At 35.7% G+C, this 23,462-nt stretch overlaps 1 protein-coding gene across 7 annotated transcripts in view; it reads right to left on the reverse strand.

The window, feature by feature from the left end:
- Positions 1-245: 245 nt before the first annotated feature.
- gulp1a (GULP PTB domain containing engulfment adaptor 1a) overlaps positions 246-23,462 on the reverse strand; it is a 69,235-nt gene continuing 46,018 nt past the window's right edge. For 3 of the 7 annotated variants that reach the window (XM_073845368.1, XM_073845370.1, XM_073845369.1), the window contains exons 3-12: positions 16,427-16,488; positions 11,214-11,285; positions 10,646-10,744; positions 8,733-8,870; positions 8,432-8,548; positions 8,035-8,121; positions 7,631-7,855; positions 2,759-2,891; positions 2,501-2,595; positions 246-1,048 (exon numbers count right to left, since the gene is read on the reverse strand). In XM_073845368.1, the coding sequence (XP_073701469.1) occupies positions 977-1,048; positions 2,501-2,595; positions 2,759-2,891; positions 7,631-7,855; positions 8,035-8,121; positions 8,432-8,548; positions 8,733-8,870; positions 10,646-10,744; positions 11,214-11,285; positions 16,427-16,488 (1,100 nt within the window). In that variant the 3' untranslated portion in view covers positions 246-976. Of the gene's footprint in view, positions 1,049-2,122; positions 2,134-2,434; positions 2,596-2,758; positions 2,892-7,630; positions 7,856-8,034; positions 8,122-8,431; positions 8,549-8,732; positions 8,871-10,645; positions 10,745-11,213; positions 11,286-16,426; positions 16,489-23,462 lie in introns of all 7 variants that reach the window. The other 4 variants (XM_073845371.1, XM_073845372.1, XM_073845374.1 and 1 more) reach the window with 4 other exon arrangements.

The following is a 23,462-nucleotide window of genomic DNA, read 5'->3' on the forward strand; positions in this document are numbered from 1 at the left end:
TATACTAAGTAAACTTTAAAACTCTTTCGATTTAAAGATAAATTAATGGTACTCAAATACATCTAACGATCATTTTACTGTAATATTACTATTTATTTACATTGTATTTTCAATACACTATCTGCAACTTGAAATAAATGACTTAAACACTAAAGCATGTGGTTGAAGATTTGTTGAGCCAAAGAAGTCACACATCTTATTTAACGCAGGTATAAGTTGAAGAAAGACAAGACTTACACAGAGAATATGTACCATTTTCTTTTAATGACTACAACAGCAAAGGCTAAAATAATGCTTACAAACTGATTTAACAGTAATACATGAACAGAGCTCTTCCAAAGTGCTTCCTTGTGCGAGAGTATACTAAAATATATAATATAAAATTAAACTGCAATACAAGTACGTTAATGTGGAAATAGTCCAGTCCTGCAATTCATGGCACTGCTGTTCAGTTAAAAAATACTGTATTTTAATGAACCCATTGCTATTAACAAAAACAATATCATAATTTTACATGTGATCTTATACAAAAGGAATGTGATTATGATGTACGGTAACGCATCAAGTGTTAAAAAAATAACATAAAGGGAATCCATAATGCTAACATTGTAGGCGTTTATGAATTGTAATATGCAATACAGATTAAAAACAGCAGCTTGTAAGTGTACACAAGCGTTTGATAATAGTAATGAAACTGACACAGACGGTGCATTTGGACATACTTTCTACATCCTTCATTGCCTGTACAAGCAAACTTGGGTGTTAAAACTACATTACTAGTTGTTGTTTTTTTAGTTCTTACAAAAATAGTGATCTACTGCTTTTGATTTCTCAATACTTTTTGTAAACCAAATTCAAAATGCAAATACATAAAAAAAAACATAAGATAAGACATTGACATCTTGACTGTAAACCCGAGTTTGGCACTTTAATACAAATGGTTTAACATGAAAGTGACAAAACTTTCTTCTTGGCATCAGCAGCGACCTTCTAGCGGATCAAGGGAAAAGACAGTGCCCTCTACTGTTAGTCCCATTTTGAACCCCTCCTGGAGAAAAAAACAGTGAAACACATGCAAGTTTATTTGAAATGCACAACCACATTCTGCATTTATACAAATCTGTTTAATAAGTAAAAAAAGCATTTTTTAAACAAGGCATGGGGCACAGGGCTTAAAGCCTGAGTTTAAATAATTTATCTTAAAAAACATTTACAGGGATAGTTCACTTAAAAATTAAAATTTATCATCATTTACTCATCCTCATGTTATTCTATGGAACACAAATGGAGATATTTAGCAGAATGACACTGCTTTTTTGCCATACAATGAAAGTACATGGTGACCAGTGACCATAAAGCTCCAAAAATGACTAAATTTGTGTATAATATTCTAAGTTTCAATGAGATAACAGATTGAAATTAATCCTATTATTGAATGGAAATTATCTGCAAATCTCATTTGGATGATCTGAATACGTGCATATTTAAATACCACCAATAACAATTGATTCAACAAACTAATGTATGGCTTTAGAAGGCTTGAAAGTTTATGGAAACTAGCCAAGGAAAAGATGAGAGAAAGGAAAAAATGAGACAGAATTAGCATTTTTGGATGAACTATGCCTTTAAAACAGTTAAGCAAGCATTAGACCAGGGATCATCAAATCTGGACCTCGAGATCCATTTTCCTGCAGAGTTTAGCTCTTACCCTAATAATCAAACACACCTGAGCATGCTAATCAAGGTCTTCAGGATCATTAGAGAATAACAGGTAGGTGAGTGTGATCAGGGTTGGAGCTAAACTCTGCAGCGCATTGGACCTCCAGGGTAAGATTTGGGGAACCTTGCATTAGACCAGTGGTTCTCAATCCTGGTCCTGGGGGACCCCTGCTCTGCACATTTTGCATGTCTCCCTTATTTAACACACCTGACTGAGATCATTAGTTGATTAGTTCAGTTCATGGATCTCTCTCCTCATGAGCTGATGATCTCAATCAGGTGTTAAATAAGGGAAACATGCAAAATGTGCAGAGCAGGGGTCCCCCAGGACCAGGATTGAGAACCACTGCATTAGACCATAGCTATGTGTCATCAAAAAATGAAGTTGTCTTAAAATACAAACCATCTTTGCCGCTGCAAGCAGAAAAAGAGAGCAAAAAGACGGAAAATTGAGGTTGTTAGTTAAGCAAAACTGGCAAATGATAAATATTTCAAGTAACTGCTCTGTATGCACAATCTACTGCATATGTTAGTCTATTTTAATCAAGTTCAAAGCATATGTAAAAAGCAAACTTAGCAGCTCTCGTGAAAGTTTTCCATCGACAAACAGTATAGCACTCCCACGACAGATCCAAACTGAACATAAAGCCAAATATAATCATTACATTATTCCCTTCTGTACTGAGAGAGTCTTCACAGCTGCAGCAGTGCCTACCGTCAGCTCCATTAGCTGCTTATTTACACCAGTCCATTTGCTAATAATTCACAGACATGCAGTCACCTGCATCTCATCCAGCTTGGACTGGATGTCGGGAGGAAAGTCAGCTGCCCCGCAGGTGAATGGGTCAAATGGCTCTGCACCAAACAGGTCCTTCCCTGAGGAAAAAAGGACAGACTGTTTTCCCTTCATTTTACAGGCCACTAAATCTAACATCCATAAAACATGAGCATATGCAACCTGATCTTATGGCCGAATGAGCCAACATTTCTTAACTTTTGGTAAAGAAATGGACAAAAAGAAACAAAACAAAAAACTTACTAATCTCCATAGGCCCTGCAGGGGGTGGAGGGGCCGAGCCATTACTTGCTGGTAATGGAACCAATGGGGTCATTGGAGAAAATGGAACCATGTCAAATATGTCAGTGGGCGTCTTCGAGGACATGCTGTTTCCCTGCAAATGTGAATAATGCGTACATGAGCAATCTGGAAAATCAATCATTTGAAATCCATCATCATCAAACTTAAGAATAAAGTGCATAACAGACCCAATTCACGTTTTTGTGAAAGTTTCTTTGTGTGTTATAAAGGGGTCATGAACTGAGAAATCTAAATTTTCTTGATCATTTGATATATAAGAGTTCATTGTACTATAAAAAAACAGTTTTAGAACTCAAAACTTTCTAATTAGTCTAAAAACTGATACAAAAAGATCAACACCTGCTTCTACATCACTGCCTGACTAACCCTGCCCACTGATTCATGCATGCATGTCTGTCCTCTAATAGTGGACTAACCTTTAGTCGACGAGAAGAGGCTTGGTGAACCAACATTTAAGTCAAATTTTGTCTGAAATACTTAAAGTATCAACTTTTACATGGCAGCTCAATCTAACGTTAACCTAGAAAAATGTGCATTATTCAAGTGTCTGTGCAGAGTATGGAAGCTGCATGACAGATGGAGGAACTGGTGCGAACATTTGCTCTTAAAAGACTCTGTAATTTTTGCCCATACAGATACAAGTAAGACATCTTTCGAATCTGTAAAGACTCATTTACATTTATTTTATTTGTGTGCATTCAGAATAACAACAAAACATTCCACTTTTGTAAAATAATTAAAAGAAAGAGAAAACGCTTTCTGCCGTCTCGGTCTCTGGGAACTTGAGCGCAAAACTTTGAAGCTTATACTTGCCTTACAGACATGAAAAATATATCTATATAGAGTGAAATGTCTACTTTTAAATGAACCAATTTAAATAGAAAACAGATACTCTCAGATTCCATATTAAACATGCATACAGGCATATCACTACTACGGAGATGATGAGACAGTGTCCCCGACTTCATCTCTTAAGCCAAAAACAAGAAAGCACTAGTATATTAATACATTATTAAAATATTAATGCAGTCTCATTGCTGTTTCCCCCTGACAAATTCAAAATTATTATACCTGCCAGTGCGCTTGAGCACTTATTAGGCAATGTAGGCAATTAAAAGCTCATTGATATGATTTATATGGTTTATTAATAAACATGCAACTAATAGTCAACTAATGCATTAAAAGAATGACTACTAGTCGACCAGAAAAGTCTTTAGTCAAGGGCAGCCCTAGTAAATAACGAGAGAGGCAAACAGAGCCCTACACAGAAACCAAATTAATAAAGATGGCTCTGAAGACAACAAGATCTGTGTAGTGCCAAGTTGTAGAAAAACAGTCTTTATATTGCCTTCCTTCTGATCCCAACATTATGAAAAAGTGAATGAACTTTATTTTATTTAATGAAGTTTCAGACCACATCTGTAAGAGATTGGTCCTTTGTTCACTTCATTTCACCACAGATTCGTTCACTAACAAGGAACAGTTCCATGCGGGATTTTCAGAAAGACTGAAAGACGATGCCGTGCCGGCTATATTGAATCCAACAGTAATGTTGCACCACTGTGAGTGTGAAAAAACTGTTTTTATTTTGTGGTCACTATTGCTTTGTCTGTTATTACAGATTGTTTGATATGCACTGAGTATTTATTCATTTTGACCTAAATCACAGCAGCCTCCATCTATGAGGAATGTAGGATGTCAAACATACACAACTGTTAGCCAATCACAGCAGTGGGTGTTTACTTAAGACTCTACAATACGCCACGCCTATTCAAACAGAGCGTTCTGATGAGGGGGGTCAAAACAGGACAGAAAATACAGTGGGGAAAATAATTATTTGATCCCCTGCTGATTTTATACGTTTGCCCACTGACAAAGAAATGATCAGTCTGTTTAGTGGTAGGTTTATTTAAACAGTGAGAGACAGAATAACAACAAAACAAAATCCAGAAAAACGCATTTCAAAAAAGTTATAAATTGATTTGCATTTTAATGAGTGAAATAAGTATTTAACACCTTTGCAAAACATGACTTAGTACTTGGTGGCAAAACCCTTGTTGGCAATCACAGAGATCAGACGTTTCTTGTAGTTGACCACTATGTTTGCACACATCTCAGGAGGGATTTTGTCCCACTCCTCTTTGCAGATTCTCTCCAAGTTATTAAGGTTTCGAAGCTGATGTTTGGCAACTCAAACTGATGTGTGGCTTCCTCCACAGACTTTCTATGGGATTAAGGTCTGGAGACTGGCTAGGCCACTCCAGGACCTTAATGTGCTTCTTCTTGAGCCACTCCTTTGTTGCCTTGGCTGTGTGTTTTGGGTCATTGTCATGCTGGAATACCTATCCACAACGATTTTCAATGCCCTGGCTGAGGGAAGGAGGTTCTCACCCAAGATTTGATAGTACATGGCCCCGGCCATCATCCCTTTGATGCAGTGCAGTTGTCCTGTCCCCTTAGCAGAAAAACACCCCCAAAGAATAATGTTTGACAGTGGGTATAGTGTTCTTGGGGTCATAGGCTGTGTCCAAATTCAGGGTCTACATCCTTCGGAGGACTCATTTGAAGGATGTTACGTCACAGCGCCGCGACTAAGGCTGTCCAAATTCATAGGATCCTTCAAATGCGGCCCACAAATACGTCCTCCTTTTCCCCGAATTTGAAGGATGGGTCTGGTGGATCCTTTCCCGTCCTACCTATCCCACAATACCTTTCGGCAAAGCGCTTCCAGAATTTTCGCGGTAGTAATGATGGAAGTTTAAAAAAAACTGGCGTTTCAAAAAATATTCTTTTACAGCGGTTGTCTAGTTAGGCCTTTGGTTTTAGCGTTAAGCTTTTTTTTTTTTACATTTGTATGTATATATGTTAAAAAACATCACTTTCGTAAACTAGCTTCTTTTTTACTGCCTGTGTGAATATCCCCTTACACACAGGTAATTTCTTGTTAGTGATTGAAGCTGTTTTAACGCTTTTAGGGATGAAAGAGTAGTTATTTTGTTTTTGTGCAGTACAGATAACCTTACTTCTTGCTTAGCGCTGTCACGGTTGCTAGGCGACAGGATATGAGCAACGGGGAAGGGAGGGAACTGAAAGAAGTGTAGGCTGTCCAAATTCACTGACACCTACTTCCCGGTTTTGCGGTCTTCGGAGGACCCCTCCTCCTTCAACCTGGTAGGAAGGATCCTAAGGAGGATGCAGACCCTGAATTTGGACACAGCCATAGGCAGCATTCCTCCTCCAAACACGGCGAGTTAAGTTGATGCCAAAGAGCTCAATTTTGGTCTTATCTGACCATATCACTTTCACCCAGTTCTCCTCTGAATCATTCAGATGTTCACTGACAATTCTCAAATGGGCATATACATGTCTTTCTTGTGCAGGGGGACCTTGCAGGCACTGCAGGATTTAAGTCCTTTAGGGCATAGTGTGTTACCAATTGTTTTCTTGGTGACTATGGTCCTAGCTGCCCTGAGAACACTGACAAGATCCTCCTGTGTAGTTCTGGGCTGATTCCTCACCGTTCACATGATCATTGTAACTCCACGAGGTGAGATCTTGCATGGGTCCCCAGTCTGAGGGAGAGTGACAGTTATTTTGTGTTTTTTCCATTTGTGAATAATCACACCAACTGTTGTCACCTTCTTGCCAAGCTGCTTGGCGATGGTCTTGTAGCCCATTCCAGCCTTGTGTAGGTCTACAATCTTGTCCCTGACATCCTTGGACAGCTCTTTGGTCTTGGCCATGGTAGACAGTTTGGAAATCTGATTGATTGATTGCTTCTGTGGACAGGTGTCTTTAATACAGGTAACAAACTGAGATTAGGAGCACTCCCTTTATAAGAATGCTTCTAATCTCTGCTCATTACCTGTTAAAAGACACCTGGGAGCCAGAAATCTTGCTGATTGATAGGGGATCAAATACATATTTCACTCATTAAAATGCAAATCAATTTAAAACTTTTTTAAAACGTGTTTTTCTGGATTTTTTGTTGTTATACTGTCTCTTACTGTTAAAATAAACCTACCATTAAAATTATTGACTGATCATTTCTTTGGCAGTGGGCAAACTTACAAAATCAGCAGGAGAGTAAATATTTTTCCTCACTGAATGTACTGAGTATTTATGCATTTGTAACCTAAATCACATAAGTATCAATCTATAAAAAATGTAGGATGTCAAACATACACAACTGCTAGCCAATCATAGCAGTGGGAGTCAACAGTCCGCCATACCTATTCCATCAGAGCATTCTGATGAGGGGGGTCAAAACAGGAAAGAAAATAAACTATTACTTCTAAATTATGATGTATTTTGATGTAAAAAAAATCTTGATTACATTATAAGTGGACCTCAGAGAGCAGTACAAAATAATAAAAAAGGCAGTTCATGACCCCTTTACTTCATAAGCTATAAGAATCATTTTTAAAAAATGTTAAAAAAAATTACATTTGCTTCACTTCTGAACTAAATTTACTTCTACAAATCCCTCTCACTTTCTCAACCTTTCCATGGTCCAATCAATTTCCAAATGATATAAAAGCCCCACTTTTTCTGTGCTAAACAGCATGCTTTTATTTGGAATTGTTTCAAATTACAGGCTAGTTCACACTGCCCCAAATAAATACCAAAAGGGTAAACACACCGATCCAACAAAACCCAACAACTGCTGGAATCTAGTGTAGGTGTTTGTTGAGGCCATATGAACTAGCCTTTAAAACCTGAGGGTAAAACTTGTAAGCTTGTAAACAAAAACCTCTGAAACCAACAACCAAGACCACATTGAGAGAAAGAGTAAACAGAAAGGTGCTTAACAGGAGGGCGAGGAACACTGGCTCCACTGGGAGGCTTTGACAAAGCTGGTTTAGCAGGTGGAGGAGTCAGAAGACCAGCAGAAATGTTAGAGTCAGGTGAGCTCATTGGCGTTAGTGTAACAGAAGAGATTTCGAGGCAAGAGAACGAGGTCACGTTGTGACACCAGAAGAGAGATGAGGGTCTCTGAAGCATATAGGCCTCATTAGAAGAGTTAATGTGAAGAAGCTGTGGAAAAATAAGAACTAGTCAGCACTAGTGTTTTAGTTTTACTGCTTTAGAAGTAAAAAAAAGCTTAGAAGAGGTCTTTAGGCATAGCTGATGTCTGTTTTGTAGCCAGCTAATTAACAGAATGTTGAAAGTCAATTAGATGCACTCTACTGACAGGAAGTCCATGCAGTGCTTACAGGAGGAACCTGAGCAATCATCAGCTGTTCCTCTAAGACTTGCAACTGCTTCTTCAACTCAGAATTTTCAGCTTCAAGATCTTGAATCTATAAATAAAGACATTTATTTGTCATAAGCACATGAGTTATTGCATTGTGTTCTTTAAAAATCATTGCACACCGTAATTTTCACACGTTAAAAAATAAATACAACCTCTGTCATAAAAAAAAAAAATCAGATCAGGTTTGATTTTCTGTGTTTTCACAGCCGTAGCAAGCATTTTAATAGGAAAGGATAATGAATACGAAAAAACCCCCAGAAAAAAAGCGCATACAACAATTTTGGACTCAATGGGAGGGAGAGTGACAGTGAGTGAAAGTGTGCAATAAGCTTAAACTCTAGTTGTATATCACTCACTCTTTTCTGTAGGCCACCTATCTGTTTCCTCGTCTCTACATCTTTTCCCCCCGACTCCAGAAACTTCTTGTATGCCAAGTCAAATGCTTGGCCGATGGTCAAAGTTATCTCTTCTGCCTGGAATCGACAAATACATGACAGATCATTTTCCTAGTAACATTGCAGTGTTTTGTTTGGCCATTTGTCTTCTGAGTGACTTTCAAGTATCCATTTAAGTTAAAATTCTAAAACAGCATCTAAGAGTGACAAATCATTTCATTAAAAAGAATTAGGTGCTAATATGACATATATGTTGTCTTACACATTTTTCACTGTCAAACACATAGCAGAGATGTTTGTTGGATTCTGAATCTTTACAAATGAACGTGAATATCCTTTTGTCTGTCTTATCATCTGCACAGAAGGATATCCGGTGCAACTGACAGTTGTGCTGTACTTCCTGTGAAGAAGAAAACATGATAAGAGACGGTATAGACAAAATATAAAGTCTTTAGAGATATGGGAATTCAGTGGCACCAGAAAGTATTTGGACACACTTAAAAATCTTTTTATTTAGACTAAACAACTAATTAATCTACAGTGCGTGCAGAATTATTAGGCAAGGTCATATTTTTTTTCCAAGCACATTTTATCAATCCCAAACCACATCAATCTTAATAATCACTATTGATTTTGTATTTAATCATTTATAAGTGATATATAATTGTCCATGAAGGCAGAAAGTGAAAAACTTCTAATATTGAGGTGTGCATAACTAATAGGAATGTTTACTTTTACAGATAAAATGAGCCAAAGAAGAGATTTAACTCAGACTAAAAGTCAAAAAATATTAAATGCCCATGAGAAGAATGTAATACTAATGCAAAAATAGAATTTGAAAAGTTAAGGCATGACCATTGGGTAGCGAAATGCTTATTGGGTCAGCATGGTTAGAAAAAAACAGGTGGAGAACAAAAGACACCTGTTAGCTGCAAAACAATCAAGAACTAAGGTAAAGAATTAGGTGTGAAACCATCAGGAACCATTTAGTCTCCAGCGTCACCCTTTTTTTTAAAGAAATGCAACCTACCTGGAGTCTCCAGAAGTGCAATATGTCAGGTTCTCAGAGTTTGTTTGGTCAAAAAAAATCCTAAAAATGACCCCCACTTAATAAGACTAACATGCTGAAGTGTTGTGAAACACATGAAGACTTTTTTTTTATACAGTAGGCTTAATAGACAGATAAGTTGAGAGTGACATTTGAAGGACCAGCATCACATCCTCTTAAACCACTGTTTGAAGAATTATCTTCCAGAATCTGACAGTAAGTTTTGGGAGTTCATTTTTAGTCCATCTTTGCAAAACAGACTTGTCAGGATAGAAGCCTTTTACACTTCTTGAGACTCCAGGTAGGTTACAGTTCTGGAAAATGGTGGCACTGGAAACTAAATGGTTCCTCATATTTCAGACCTATTTCTTCACTTTCTTTTGCAGTTAACATGCATCTTTTCTTCTCCACCTGTTTTTTTCTGACCGTGCTGACCCAATGAGCATTTCGCTGCCCAGTGCTCATGCCCTAACTTTGCAAATTATATTATTGCTTTAGCATTGCATTCTTCTCATGGCCATTTAATAATTTTTGACTTTTTTGAATTTTAATTTTTGAATTTTTAAATCTCTTTTTTTTCCGCTGTAAAAGAAAACATGCTTAACAATTATGCACACCTGAATAAGACGTTTTTTACTTCCCATAAATGATAAATACAAAATCAATAGTAGTTATTAAGATTGATGTAGTTGGGAATTGGTCAAAAGTGCTTGGAAAAAAAACAATATGACCAGAATATCAACTTGCACTGTATGATCATTTTTGGCAAATTTTGGCAGGTGTAGACAACCAAAAACTGTCTTTTTACAATTCCTCAGCTGGCTTCTACTTAAACGTCAAGGCACATATGAGACACAATTCTTCACCTTAGAATTATAAGGTTCTATCTGCATTCAGCGCACTTAAAGTTTTTGCGTTCCATAGACTTTTGTAGATAGAACCATTTTTGTTTTCTGAAACAAAGTCCCAAAATGTTCTCAGCTTACAAAAGAAACAATGTAAATAAGTGGTCACAGAATAAGAACATGTAAATAACTCAATTTTGACAAAAATGTCAGATAGAACCTTATAATTCTAAGGTGACTAATTGGTTTCATAAATCCATTTGTTAGGCTGTATGCACATACTTTTGATTTAGGATCTAATATTTTCACTCCGTAGATGGAGATCTGTAATTCCACTTTTGGGGTCTTCTGTCCCTCTGACTTCTTAATATGTCTCTGAAACTGTAGAGAGAGAAAGAAAGAAAGAGAAAGTACAATCAGTTTAAGTTAAGATCAGTTTAAAAAACCTAACTTCCCACCATCTTGTATTGTTTTATCTTGACTATGAACAATAATATACTGCTGCTTCTACTATTAATACTACTACTTACTACTACTACTACTACTACTACTACTACTAGCAATTAAATATTATTATTACTATTTAAATCTGACCTTCATCAGTTGATATAGCTTTTCATATTTTATTACAACCCCTTATAAGTGATAATGTAAGACTGAGAGTGGAGGGTTTATAAAATAAAATTCTCTATGCATCATTAAACAGGTAAACTGTGATCCACCGCTGAAGGTCTGAAACAGCTGGAGGGTTTTGATATTACATCCTCTCAAGTGAAATACCATTTCCTGTTTCCAGATAAAAACAACAGCTTCTACAGTGTGCAGCCAATGTAACACTACAATAACTTACCTTAAGCTTTCTGACAGCATCTCTCACGATCTCTGTACCTTTGGGTTGATCAACTTCTGTATGCCCCAGAAACTGGAAGAAAGATGAAAATCACATGATGTGGAACTTCCATTTTTAAAAAATAAAATCTTAGGTCTGTCAATTAATGAAAAGGAAAGTACTTAAGGACATTGATGTGGGTTCAGTTGTAAAGTTAATTTCATTAAAAGGCTTTGATGATTGCTAAGAACATTCTTCACATTTAATCTGGAACAAACTGGAGTGTAACATTTTTATATAAAGAAAACCAACACGAACATAAACAACATTACATTTAGCTTCCAACAGATGGAGCTATTAACCTTTAGCCAGTCCTTGTGGTCAAGCATCTGTCTAGACGCTGTGCTGGCTCATTAAACAACAGTTCTTAAAACACCTCGCCATTACTTCTCTAGTCTAACGGCTACTCTATTGAAATAAATAAATGAACAATAATTTGACAGTAACCACAAAGCTTTCCAGACTATACTTATGTGATTTTCTAGTCTGACCCATTTTCATGTCACATAAACATTTCTTATTTTCATGTTACTCTCTGAAGAGGCTATAAACAGAATCTTTAAAAGGTTCCTCCACCTTTCAAAATCTTCATTTCTGGGACTCAGTCATTACTGCTGGTTTGCCTCTTTCCAAAGTAATGGATTCATTATTAGACTTTCATAATACAGACAGCTTCATACATGTTTTTTTAAATTAGAGAATCTTTTCTGGGGGCAAAAAACTGCATTATCCTCCGAACTGGAGTTAAACAAATAAGATTCCATAAACGTGTCTGCAGCACGTAGTTATGATGGATGCCGTCCACACTCAAGGGCAAGTGAGCATGGTAGGACAGAAAGTGAGGCAGGAGTGATAGATACACTACATTACACTGGGTGGAGAGTCTCTTGTTCCTGACTGTTCCCTGCCGTCTGTTCGAAGGTGTTTTTTTTTGCCAAAGACATTGAGTATTCGCTCATCTATCACCTGCTACACTGGCAGAATACCTTTTTTCTCTCTTTAATTCACTTTCTTTGTCTATTCTCTTCTCATGTCAAAAGGCAGACAACACAGCTGAATCTTCAGCAGCACTGTGAAGCAAAACTGTTTTGTTTTTGTGAAGAATTCAGTAAGACATCTTAGAAGCACTGCTAGGGAGCAGACAGCTTCTCAGCCAAGAACAGAAGATGAGTCTTTGGTGAAACGGAGCGTAAAACAGCACTGACAGTGAGTATGAGATGTTCTTGCCCACAAGATGTTTGATGAATAGCGAAAGAGACACAAACAAATTCGTTGTTTTGTGCAAAGACTGTGCAAAAAAGACTGTGAAAATTGATATAACATTTGCATTGATCCATTTATTTAAGCTGTCTCTGTTTAGACCTCTAGATATTTATTGGTTTTTGCTTTTTTCCTTTTCTTTTTTGAAGTACAGTTGTTGCATTTATGCCAACAAGCATTAAAGTCAACATGAAATCAAAGCTGACCTGATTTTCCCTTTTATACACCTTCCAAAGTCAAGCTATTTATTCTAAGTAGTTTTTTACTCCATGAGGCTGGTATTTTAAACATTTATAAAGTATATATTAAATGTATATACTAGTTAAATAAATAGTCAATTGTTACAAAATAAAAAGACAAAAAATTAAATTAAAAAATTAAAAATAAACAGTACAAATATTACAATATATTTCAGAAAACATTCTTTTAAATTTAGCATACGTTAAAGAATTCTGGAAAAAAAAAAATCACAAATTTCTACAAAAATAAGAAGCACATCTGTTTTCAACAATGATAATAAGAAATGTTTCTTAAAGGAGAAGTTCACTTTCACAACAAAAATGTACAGATAATTTACTCACCCCCTTGTCATCCAAGATGTTCATGTCTTTCTTCATTCAGTTGTACAGAAATATTTTTTTGAGGAAAAAAATTCAAGATTTCTCTCCATATAGTGGACTTCTATGGTGCCCCTGAGTTTAAACTAGGGCTGCAACAACGAATCGATAAAATCGATAAAAATCGATTACTAAAAGCGTTGGCAACGAATTTCATAATCGATTCGTTGTGTCGCGCGACGCAGAGACATTTGGTTGTTATTATATATATTTAAAAAAAATTGAGCGCAGAGCGGAGTGGACACATTCGGTCTCTCTCCCGCACTGATGCCAGCAGAGTTCGGCACCTCATAAGCTGTGTTTCCATCCAAAAATGCGAATTTAACTTATGCGCAAAACTGGAACATTTGAGCATAAAGCACCGTTTCTACATTATATATATATATGCTGCCCCGATTTATATCAAACATGTTTGATATTTAAGCCTACTTTGGCTAGCGTACTTTCACAGCAGCCAATGCTCGATCGCAAAACAGCTGGTGTACGGGTCGTTGGATAGTGGAGATGGAGAAAACTACTTCTATAGTTTTTGTAACACTGTCTGTCTGTATAATGTGTCGAAAACATACCACAACCGTAAGGAGAAAGAGGAGCTCTGCTGAGGTGAAATCGTCTCAGTTTTGAATAGGGCTGTGACGGTGGCACGTTGTTTTTTTTATATATAGCCTACACTTCAGTCAGCTAACAAGCAGCCTAAAAACGCTAAAATAAATCAAAGAAATAATATATTTAATTAAGAAAGTAGCCTAAGAATATTATATAGGTTATTAAACAAACATTCCTTGTAAAAATGTCCGACAGCTCATCAATTTTTGGCCGACTGAATTTCCAGTCCGACTGTCTTTTTTTCTCTTTCTCTTCCTCATTACACAGCTGCTGATTTTAATAGCAAAGTGATTACATTTATTTTCGTTCCTTTAGTTTATAAAGTTAATTTAGAGATATATTTGGAACACTTTTTGTTTGTTAAATTCAAGTTTTTGTTTTTTAAAGTTATACCTAGCAAACAGCGGCAGACAGATCAAAAGCCTGCTTAATTCATCGCGATTTAAATTAAAATCCATTGATATAAAAAACTTAAAACATATCACAATATTAGTTTAATCATTCAATCAATATAAATCCAAAGTTTGTGCGGAGAGAAGCGCGCTTTGCAGGACATGGAGACGCCAGTGCAATGTGGAATTTCTTTTTTGCTCATAAAGGTAAGAGTAATTTACCACCCGGGCCGGAACTGTAAAGGGTCTACCTTAGTTTGTGTGTACTCACAGTATCAACAAAATGTGCTCTTAAAGAAAACAAACAGAATACGCTTGATATCTTTGGTTTAAACAGGAGCGCTTCACAATAATTAACCAAAACCCAGGTAATTGCCTCACAAACACAATATCTATAGAAAGCTTTAAATTATTATTTTACTATAAAACGAAATAATTAAAATCGAAAACAAAACTCTTTCATTAGCTAATCCATAAAGATGCATTAGGCATTAATGAGCAGATGGCAGGATCGTCAATTTCATCTTTGCAACACTGAATCAGAAAATACTAGTTTATTAATAAGTAATTCGAATATTTTCTTAATTTTTGCCTTGACACATTCATGGTAATTACTTTTGCTGGGGCTTTGAGGCCAGTTTTGCGTGCATTTGAATGCGGAACTCTTCCAGCTGGTCGCTGCTGATGGCAGGACACTAAACACCGCCATGGCAGAATGAATGTAGCAGAAAGTTAGTCAAGTTATCCCGTTCCAGCGTGCAAAGTCACATGACTTTTTTAATGCGCACTGAGGAATTTAATTTGAGAGGCTTCTTGATGGGAAATGCAGCATGTACACCACAGCAAGCCGCTGTCTTGACGGATAGTAATTTTAGTTTATTTAGTCTATATATTTGGCAGATGTAAAGCATACATGTGTATGTTTTTTGTGTTAGTCCATTTTTATTTTATTATTATTATTATAACAGTTCAAGGAGCAACATGTTCGTGCACTTTCTAAAGATTTTAGTTCTGTTTTTGAATAAAGGGTTGTAAATCCCTTGTTTTTTTTATCCGATTCATCGATTAATCGAAAAAATAATCGACAGATTAATCGATTATTAAAATAATCGTTAGTTGCAGCCCTAGTTTAAACTTCCACAATGCAGTTTAAAATGCAGCTATAAAAGGCTCTAAATGATCTCAGCCAAGGAAGAAGGGTCTTCCAGAAGGATCTAGCGAAATGATCTGTTATTTAAAAAAAAAAATATAATAAATTTGACAATTTATATACTTTTTAACCTCAAATGCTCATCTTGTCCAGCTCTGCGTGAACTGTGTATTCTGATTCAAGACAGTTAGGGTATATCGAAAAACTCCCATCTCATTTTCTGCTCCAACTTCAAAATCGTCCTACATCGCTGCAGAAGTACCAACCCAGTGTTTACAAAGTGAACATACAAAGAAGATCAAACGCTCTTTACAAATAAATGCAAAACAGCGATGTAGGATGTTTTTGAAGTTGGAGGAGAAAATGAGATAGGAGTTTTGCGGCATACCCTAACTGTCATGAACTGGAATACACAGAGTACAAGCAGAGCTAGACAAGACGAGCATTTGAAGTTAAAAAGTATGTCAATTGTATTATTTATTTTTAGAAAACAACCGATTGTTTCACTAGATAAAACTCTTCTTCAGTGGCTGGGATCGTTTAGAGCCCTTTGAAGCTGCATTTAAACTGCATTTTGGAAGTTCAAACTCGGGGGCACTATAGAAGTCCACTATAAGGAGAAAAATTTCACGACTGAAGAAAGAAAGACATGAACATCTTGGATGACAAGGGGGTGAGTACATTATCTGTAAATTGTTGTTCTGGAAGTGAACTTCTCCTTTAAGTACTAAATATTACAATGATTTCTGAAGGATCATGCGACACTGAAGCCTGAAGCAATGGCTGCTGAAAATTCAGTTTTGCCATCACAGGAATAACTTACATTATATAAATATATAAAATTATATTTTATAAATATATAAAATATATTAAAAAAATACAGTTATTATTTTAAATAGTAATAATATTTCACAATATTACTGCTTTCACAGTATTTTTGATCAAATAAATGGAGCCTCGAAGAGCCTAATAAAATTATTTTAAAATATTTAGCAAAATCTTACAGACTCCAAATGTGTGACCGATAGTCTAACCACACAAAAGAAGTAAAAAATGTACAAAAAACCCCACAAATAAAACATAAAATTAGCAAAACAGTAAATCTTAAGAGAAAATATTTAGTAAAAAAAAGAGGTTCATAACACATACCTTGGCATTGTATGCTATAAAATGCTTGGCCAGTGCTTCTGGAGTGTGCATCCATGATTTATCTAGAAAGAGACAGAACACTATTAGCCTAATAAGGTTCTTTATGAAGTACGCGATATCTTAATGATAATCTTAATGATTTAGACAAGTAGTTCATAAATAGCAGTCCTTTAAATCTGCTGCTGTTCAAACCTCTTAGCAGCAAAACTCTAGTGCAAATGTGTATAAACAACAAATCAAACCAATTATTATAAATAATTATTCATTCATCAACAGCTGTTCAGACCTCTTAGCAGTGCAACTCATGTAAATGTGTTTGAACAACAAACCATATGATTATAAATAATTATTTTTTCCTTTACAGTCCTTGCATAACTGTCAAGTACAGGATTTTTCAAAGACGAACAGCCAAATGCCTGTGTACAAGAAGGACTTCAGCTAAAGCTGCAGTGTAGATCAAACTGGCTTGTCAGAAGGTAAATTACTGAGATTGGCCTCAAAGGAGTGGAGACAGGGGGTCAGATGTGACGGACAGGAGACACCGCCGTGCCTGTGCTCGTGTGACAGCTTAGAGGAAACTGCAAGGCCTAACTGTGACAAACAAGCTGCAGGTGTCACAACATTTGGTGTGCCTGCCGATTTGCTCGGCATCCACACCTTGAGTTCATTAACAGTGTTAGCCACACCATTGCATGTCCAAAAATGGCTTTCTATGCCCTATATAGTACATATGGAGAGTCAGGCACTTGGCATTGAACATTTCCAACATTTGTAATTCTTCACACTCTTTTTTCTTTCTTTAAACTTTGTTTTAATGCATTACAATTGAGGATGTTATGCAACTGTGTTCTGGACAATTGCCATACAGCCATTTACAGGGAAACAACGTCCAATTAATCTCCCATTTAGCCAAGAATAACTCAAGCAGATCAAAACAAAAGGTCCCTGAGGACTTAGAAACTCTACTGGTATTTCAAGAAAGCAATGATCAATTTTAATTAGCAGTTCGTTGCAAATATGGATGACTCTTAGATAAAGGGTCATTTCAAAAGTTAGCAACACTTTTTGAGGCCTTGGGAAATTATTCATACCCCTTGATTTTTTTTCACATTTTGTTATGTTGCTGCCTTATGTTAAACTACTTTAAATAACTTTTTTTCCTACATCAATCTACACTCCCTACTCCATAATGGCAAAGCAAAAAATAGGTTTTTAACATTTGTGCAAATTTATTAAAAATAAAAAACTGAAAATATCTCGTTGTATAAGTATTCATACCCTTTTCTGGGACACTCAAAATTTAGCTCAGGAGCATTCATATTGCTTCTAGATGTTACTACACTTCGAGTGGAGTTAAACTGTGGCAAATTCATTTGAATGAGTATGATTTAGAAAGGCACACACCTCTCAGAAAAGGTCTAACAGCTGAAAATGCATATCAGAGCAAAAACCAAGTCCTGAGGTCAAGATAACTGCCTGTAGAGCTCAGTGACAGACTTGCGTTAAGGCAATGATCTAGCGAAGAGTTCAGAAAAAAATCTGCTGCATTGAAGGTTCACAGAAGCATCATCCATAATGGAAGTCGATTGGAACAACTAAGACTCTAGAAAATGTCTGCCAGCCCCCATCCAAGCTGACGGAGCTTGAGAGGTGAAAAGGTGAGGCAAAGAATGGCAGATTATTGCCAAATGCAGATGTCACATCATACCCAAAAAGACTTGAGGCTGTAAAGTTGCTTCAACTATGTACTGAGTTAAAGGTATGAATACTTATGCAATGTACTTATTTCAGTGTTTTGTTTTTAATAAATTTGTAAAATTAGCAAATCTAGTTTTTGCTTTGTTGTTTTTGTATGGAGTGTAAATTGATGTGGGGAAAATTTTATTTAAAACAGTTTAACATAATGCTGCAACAAAACAAAATGTGAAAAAAATTATGTGAAACATATCATCATAAACTTCAAAGATAATTATTAAGGGTTCAATCCAAGGAAAGTTGTACACTTCATCTCATCCTCACGAATCTATCGCTTGTTGAAAATATGCCAGTTGTTCTTCTTTCACAGACTGTCAGGATACAGTGTTTGCCCGCTGAGATTCCTCATAGAGTGAGTGTGATTCATAGGTCAAATAAAGAGTACACCTCAAAATGTCACAGTGTTCTTGCGTACATCTGTGTGAAAGAATGGTAGGTGTTTCATAGAGATCACCGTGATGCCGAAGCTGATGACAAAGCGTCTGGAGAAATGCATTGCTTATTATATTTTCAGAAGAGAAACCAATATAAATGGAGAATGGGTGACAAAGAGGAAAATCTATCAAAAGGTCATAGCATAAAGCATCGAAATGTGTTTGTCTCAAAAGTGGTTGAATTTGTGGGGCCATCAGCATCTCAATTTGTCAGACTATTAGCAGTCTAAGGGAGCGTTTTGCATTTAATTTAATGAATCGTATAATGGGAAGAGCGGCTAAATATTGATGGTTCCCAAAGTAATATCTAATGATCATTGACTGAATATCAAGTCGGTCAAAGCACATCTTGGCATATTCTTAGCAGGATCCCTCTGCAAGGGCTTTAGAGGAGTGTAAGAGCCTTGGTAGTCTCCGCATCTAATTTTACAGCTCACTGCTTTGATTCATGGAGCACTGAATGGCAATAAGAAGACGTTATAGCAGAAATAAGACAGGAGTGATCTATTACAATAGTAATGCCTCTATACGCCACTCCAACAAATAGTAAAGAAATACCCTGGCGCTAAGCCTTTGTATTGTATTTCAATTGAAATAGATTAAGTGTTGAATATGCATTTTAATACATGATCTGGGCCACAGGTTCCTGTAAGCACATGAGCATTTTTTCATTAAAGAAAGATTATGTTTTATCCATAATCGCAGGGTATTTCTGTCATCTCCTGCTATGCACTATGAAAAGCCTGGAGGTATTAGTATTGCGATGATGACATATTCAGAAATGTTTTGAAGCATTCTGCAGGAAAAAAATAAATAAAGAGGAGGCAGAGAAAGAAAAAGATGGCACAGCAACTACTGTAATGTAAGTAATTAAGTAGTTGAACTGTGTATAATTTAGCTAAGGTTATTTATGGGATACTGGGAATACTAGATTGTCACTAATTAACCAGCCGCACTCACCAAACGCAATCATTTTTGAGCTTAAAAGCATGAAAAGGAAATAAATAAATAAAACGCACACACAAATCACATCAGAAACTATGCTAAATCATTACTCAAAGTTTTACCACTGAGAAATCTTTTGTGCTGTTGAGGCTATTCAAGCTGATCATGTGTGGCTTCAAACTTGATTTTATTATGCTCTATATAACAGACACTGTTGCTTTTTTATGTTCTGTGTCTGGTAATTGGATGCATAAGTCTGGAAAGAATCTGGGTCCAATTATTTCTTTGTCATCACGCAAACAGCATTTCTGCCTTCGGCTTTGTGGATTACCAACCATTTAAATCAGAAAACTAACAATCTATACCTGTTGAGTATGTGAACAGTAATTGAACCTGTAGCTTTATATTTTATTCTTCTAGATTTCAGCAGCTAACCCTGAAGAATCAAGACATTATTTTGACAGCTTGAAACAGGCAACATGAAGTTATTATATAAACTTACAGTTTATACCACAGCCTGTTCTGACTTTGCTAGTTGGATGCACTGACCTTTTTTTGTCCATCCATCCATCCATCTATACTTAAAACAATACTATTAGTCAAAAGTTTTTGAACAGTAAGATTTTTAATGTTTTTAAATAAGTTTCCTCTGCTCACCAAGCCTGTATTTATTTGATCCAAGGTACAGCAAAAACTTTAACATTTTAAAATATTTTTACCATTTAAAATAACAGTTTTCGGCATCATTACTCTAGTCACATGATCCTTCAGAAATTCTAATATTCTGATTTCCTGCTATTATTATTTTGAAAACACCTAAGTCGAATTTATTCAGGTTTCGTTGATGATTAGAAAATTCAGAAGAACAGCATTTGTCGAAATAGAAATCTTTTGTAACATAATAAATGTCCTTATCATTACTTTTGATCAATTTAAAGCATCCTTGCTAAATAAAAGTATTAATTTCTAGAATTTCTCTATAAAAGGGTGAATTGGGACACTGTTGCAATCAAAATGACTGCTCATAAAGGTACTTATGATTAATAAAGACCAAATATATGACCTTTACCTATACTGTGATCATGAGTTAATGAATATATTAACATGAATAATTTGTGAAGTGCTTAAAATGACTAATTAAGCTATATTTTCACATCATTTGTAAGTGTAAAAATGAGCATTAGCTAATATGTGAACTAAAGTTTGATGACATTTGTAAGCATTCAAAAGTACATTAACAAATAAACTCGTAATCATTGTATAATTTCTGTTAAAATTATTTGTAGCTTTTTTAAAAGCATTGAAAGTTTAATGGCATTTGTAAACATTAACTAATGATCCATTAAGCATTATATAACTTTTGTTAATGATTCATTAATGAAGCTTTTAATCATTGTAAACCATGTAAAAAATTGTTCCAATTTACCTTATATAATACTCTGTTAATCATTTGGTAATGTTTAATAAGTTTATTAGTTAACATTAACAAGCACATTATCTCATATTTAGTAATGGTTAGTTAAACATTATATAATGTTTGTTAAAGGAGTAGTTCATTTTCAGAACAAGAATTTACAGATAATATATTCAACCCCTTGTCATCCAAGATGTTCATGTCTTTCTTTCTTTCTTCAGTCATAAAGAAATGGTGCTTTTGGAGAAAAACATTTTAGGATTTCTCTCCATATAATGGACTTCTATGGTGCCCCCGAGTTTGAACTTCCAAAATGCAGTTTAAATGCAGCTTCAAAGTGCTCTAAATGATCCCAGCCGAGAAAGAAGGGTCTTATCTAGTGAAACGATTAGTTATTTTCTGAAAAACATTTACAACTTATATAGTTTTTAATCTCAAACAAGAATTTGGGAATTATGATAGTTCAAACTTAGGGGCACCATAGAAGTCCATTATATGAAGAGAAATCCTGAAATATTTTACTCAAAAAACAATTTCCTTATGACTGAAGAAAGAAAGACATGAACATCTTGGATGACAAGGGGGTGAGTACATCATCTGTACATTTTTGTTCTGAAAGTGAACTACTCCTTTAATGATTCATTAATGAACGTTATTATAAAGTGCTACCTTGGATTTTTCTATTCATCAAAGAATCCTGAATAAAATGTACTCAACTGTTTTAAATCTTGATGATAATAATAACAACAATAAGAAGGAAAAAAAATGTTTCTTAAACAGCAAATCAGCATATTAGAATGGTTTCTGAAGGATCATGTGACACGGAGGACTGGAGTAATGATGCTGAAAATTTAGTTTTGATCACAGGAATAAATTACATTTTAAAATATATTCAAATAGAAAACAGTTATTTTAAATAGTAAAAATATTTCAAAATTGTACTATTTTTGCTGTACTTTGGATCAAATAAATGCAGGCTTGGTGAGCAGAAGTCGTCTTACTGTTCAAAAACTTTTGACTGGCAGTGTATGTAGGTAAGGCCTATAACATCTTGACAAACATTTTAATCGTAGTTTAATTTATTAGGCTGATTTTAATGAGACAAATGATCATCCATTAACTCATTAATAAGAATAATAATGACCACACATGAAACAAAGAGACACATTTATGCTACCTTACTGACCAATGACGAATGACCCATTTAATTTTAACGCAAGACGACATTAGTCAGACTTCATTAGACAGAAACCTCTCTGTGAATCTTCTGTAACGTCACATCGCCACTCACACCAGACACTGCCGCTAATGAATGCATGGGCATAAATGATTACTGTCTCTCTCTGGTAAATGTCGCTATTGTTCATAAGTGGCTTGGATAGACCTTTTTGTGTTAGTTGGAGAATTTAATGCTGTCTTTCAGACAGATGGGCTATTGGTGTTCTCCACGGTCCAACAGCACTGTCCTGCGCGCCAGAAAGGAGGCAATTGTGATGGCAGGAACATCCGTGCAAGGCAGTGGAGGGAAATGTGTGGCCGCAAGAGCTTTGCTCTTTTCAGTGCCAAAATGATTACTTTGTTATGCCTAACCTCTTTATGGAATCAGATTACAACTTTTTCTGGGTAAATGAGCAAATTCTAAATGAATATGCAATCTAGTACACTAGAGATGCTGCAAAATGCTGTGATGCAATACAATGTTAAACAAAAATTCAATGGCCTTTGTCATCAGCTATTGTGCCCTGGTACAACATAAGATAACAGTTCATGAAAACATTAGACAAGCTACCCTTAAAACATAATGCTCTTAAAATACCATTTCAGTCGCATTTGCGATGTAAACTACTGCGTGCAACTATGAAAAAAATATTTAGGACCACAATGTGTGACTGAACCAATCAGCATATTTGTGTTTGCAATCAGGGGAGCTTCAATGGTTTCTCTACGCGTTTTTGCAACATTGAGTAATGTATCACAGACATATCTCACAAATTATTTCATAAACAAAGTGCAGAGAGAGTGTAAATAAGAGATTGATTGTGCAGTGTAGAGAGCTTTGTTGATTATAATGGAACTTTGTGAGATTGCAATGAATTAAGATAAGTGACAGATTTTAAGGGAGTTTGTAATTGAGATATTGATTTAATACAACAAATCAATAAACAAAACGTTAATATGAAGTGATTTACATTATCTGACTATAACACTATTGCCTGATTTTGCTCTATTTCTTCGTCAAAAATGGTCTGAAACAAGCCAGTTTTAGCCTGGTCCACCAGCTAAAAAAACAAACAAAAAAACATTAGGTTCCCACCACCATGTTTGACAGTGGGGATGGTGTTCTTAGGGTTGAAGGCTTCTCCTTTATTGTGCCAAATGAAGACTACATCATTGTGGCCAAACAATTCAGTTTTTGTTTCATCTGACCATATAAAAGAAGACCAGTCTTCTTCTTTGTCCAGATAAGACCTTGCAAAGGCCAAGCGGG

Source organism: Garra rufa, chromosome 8, assembly GCF_049309525.1.
Source record: "Garra rufa chromosome 8, GarRuf1.0, whole genome shotgun sequence".
Lineage (NCBI taxonomy): Eukaryota > Metazoa > Chordata > Actinopteri > Cypriniformes > Cyprinidae > Garra > Garra rufa.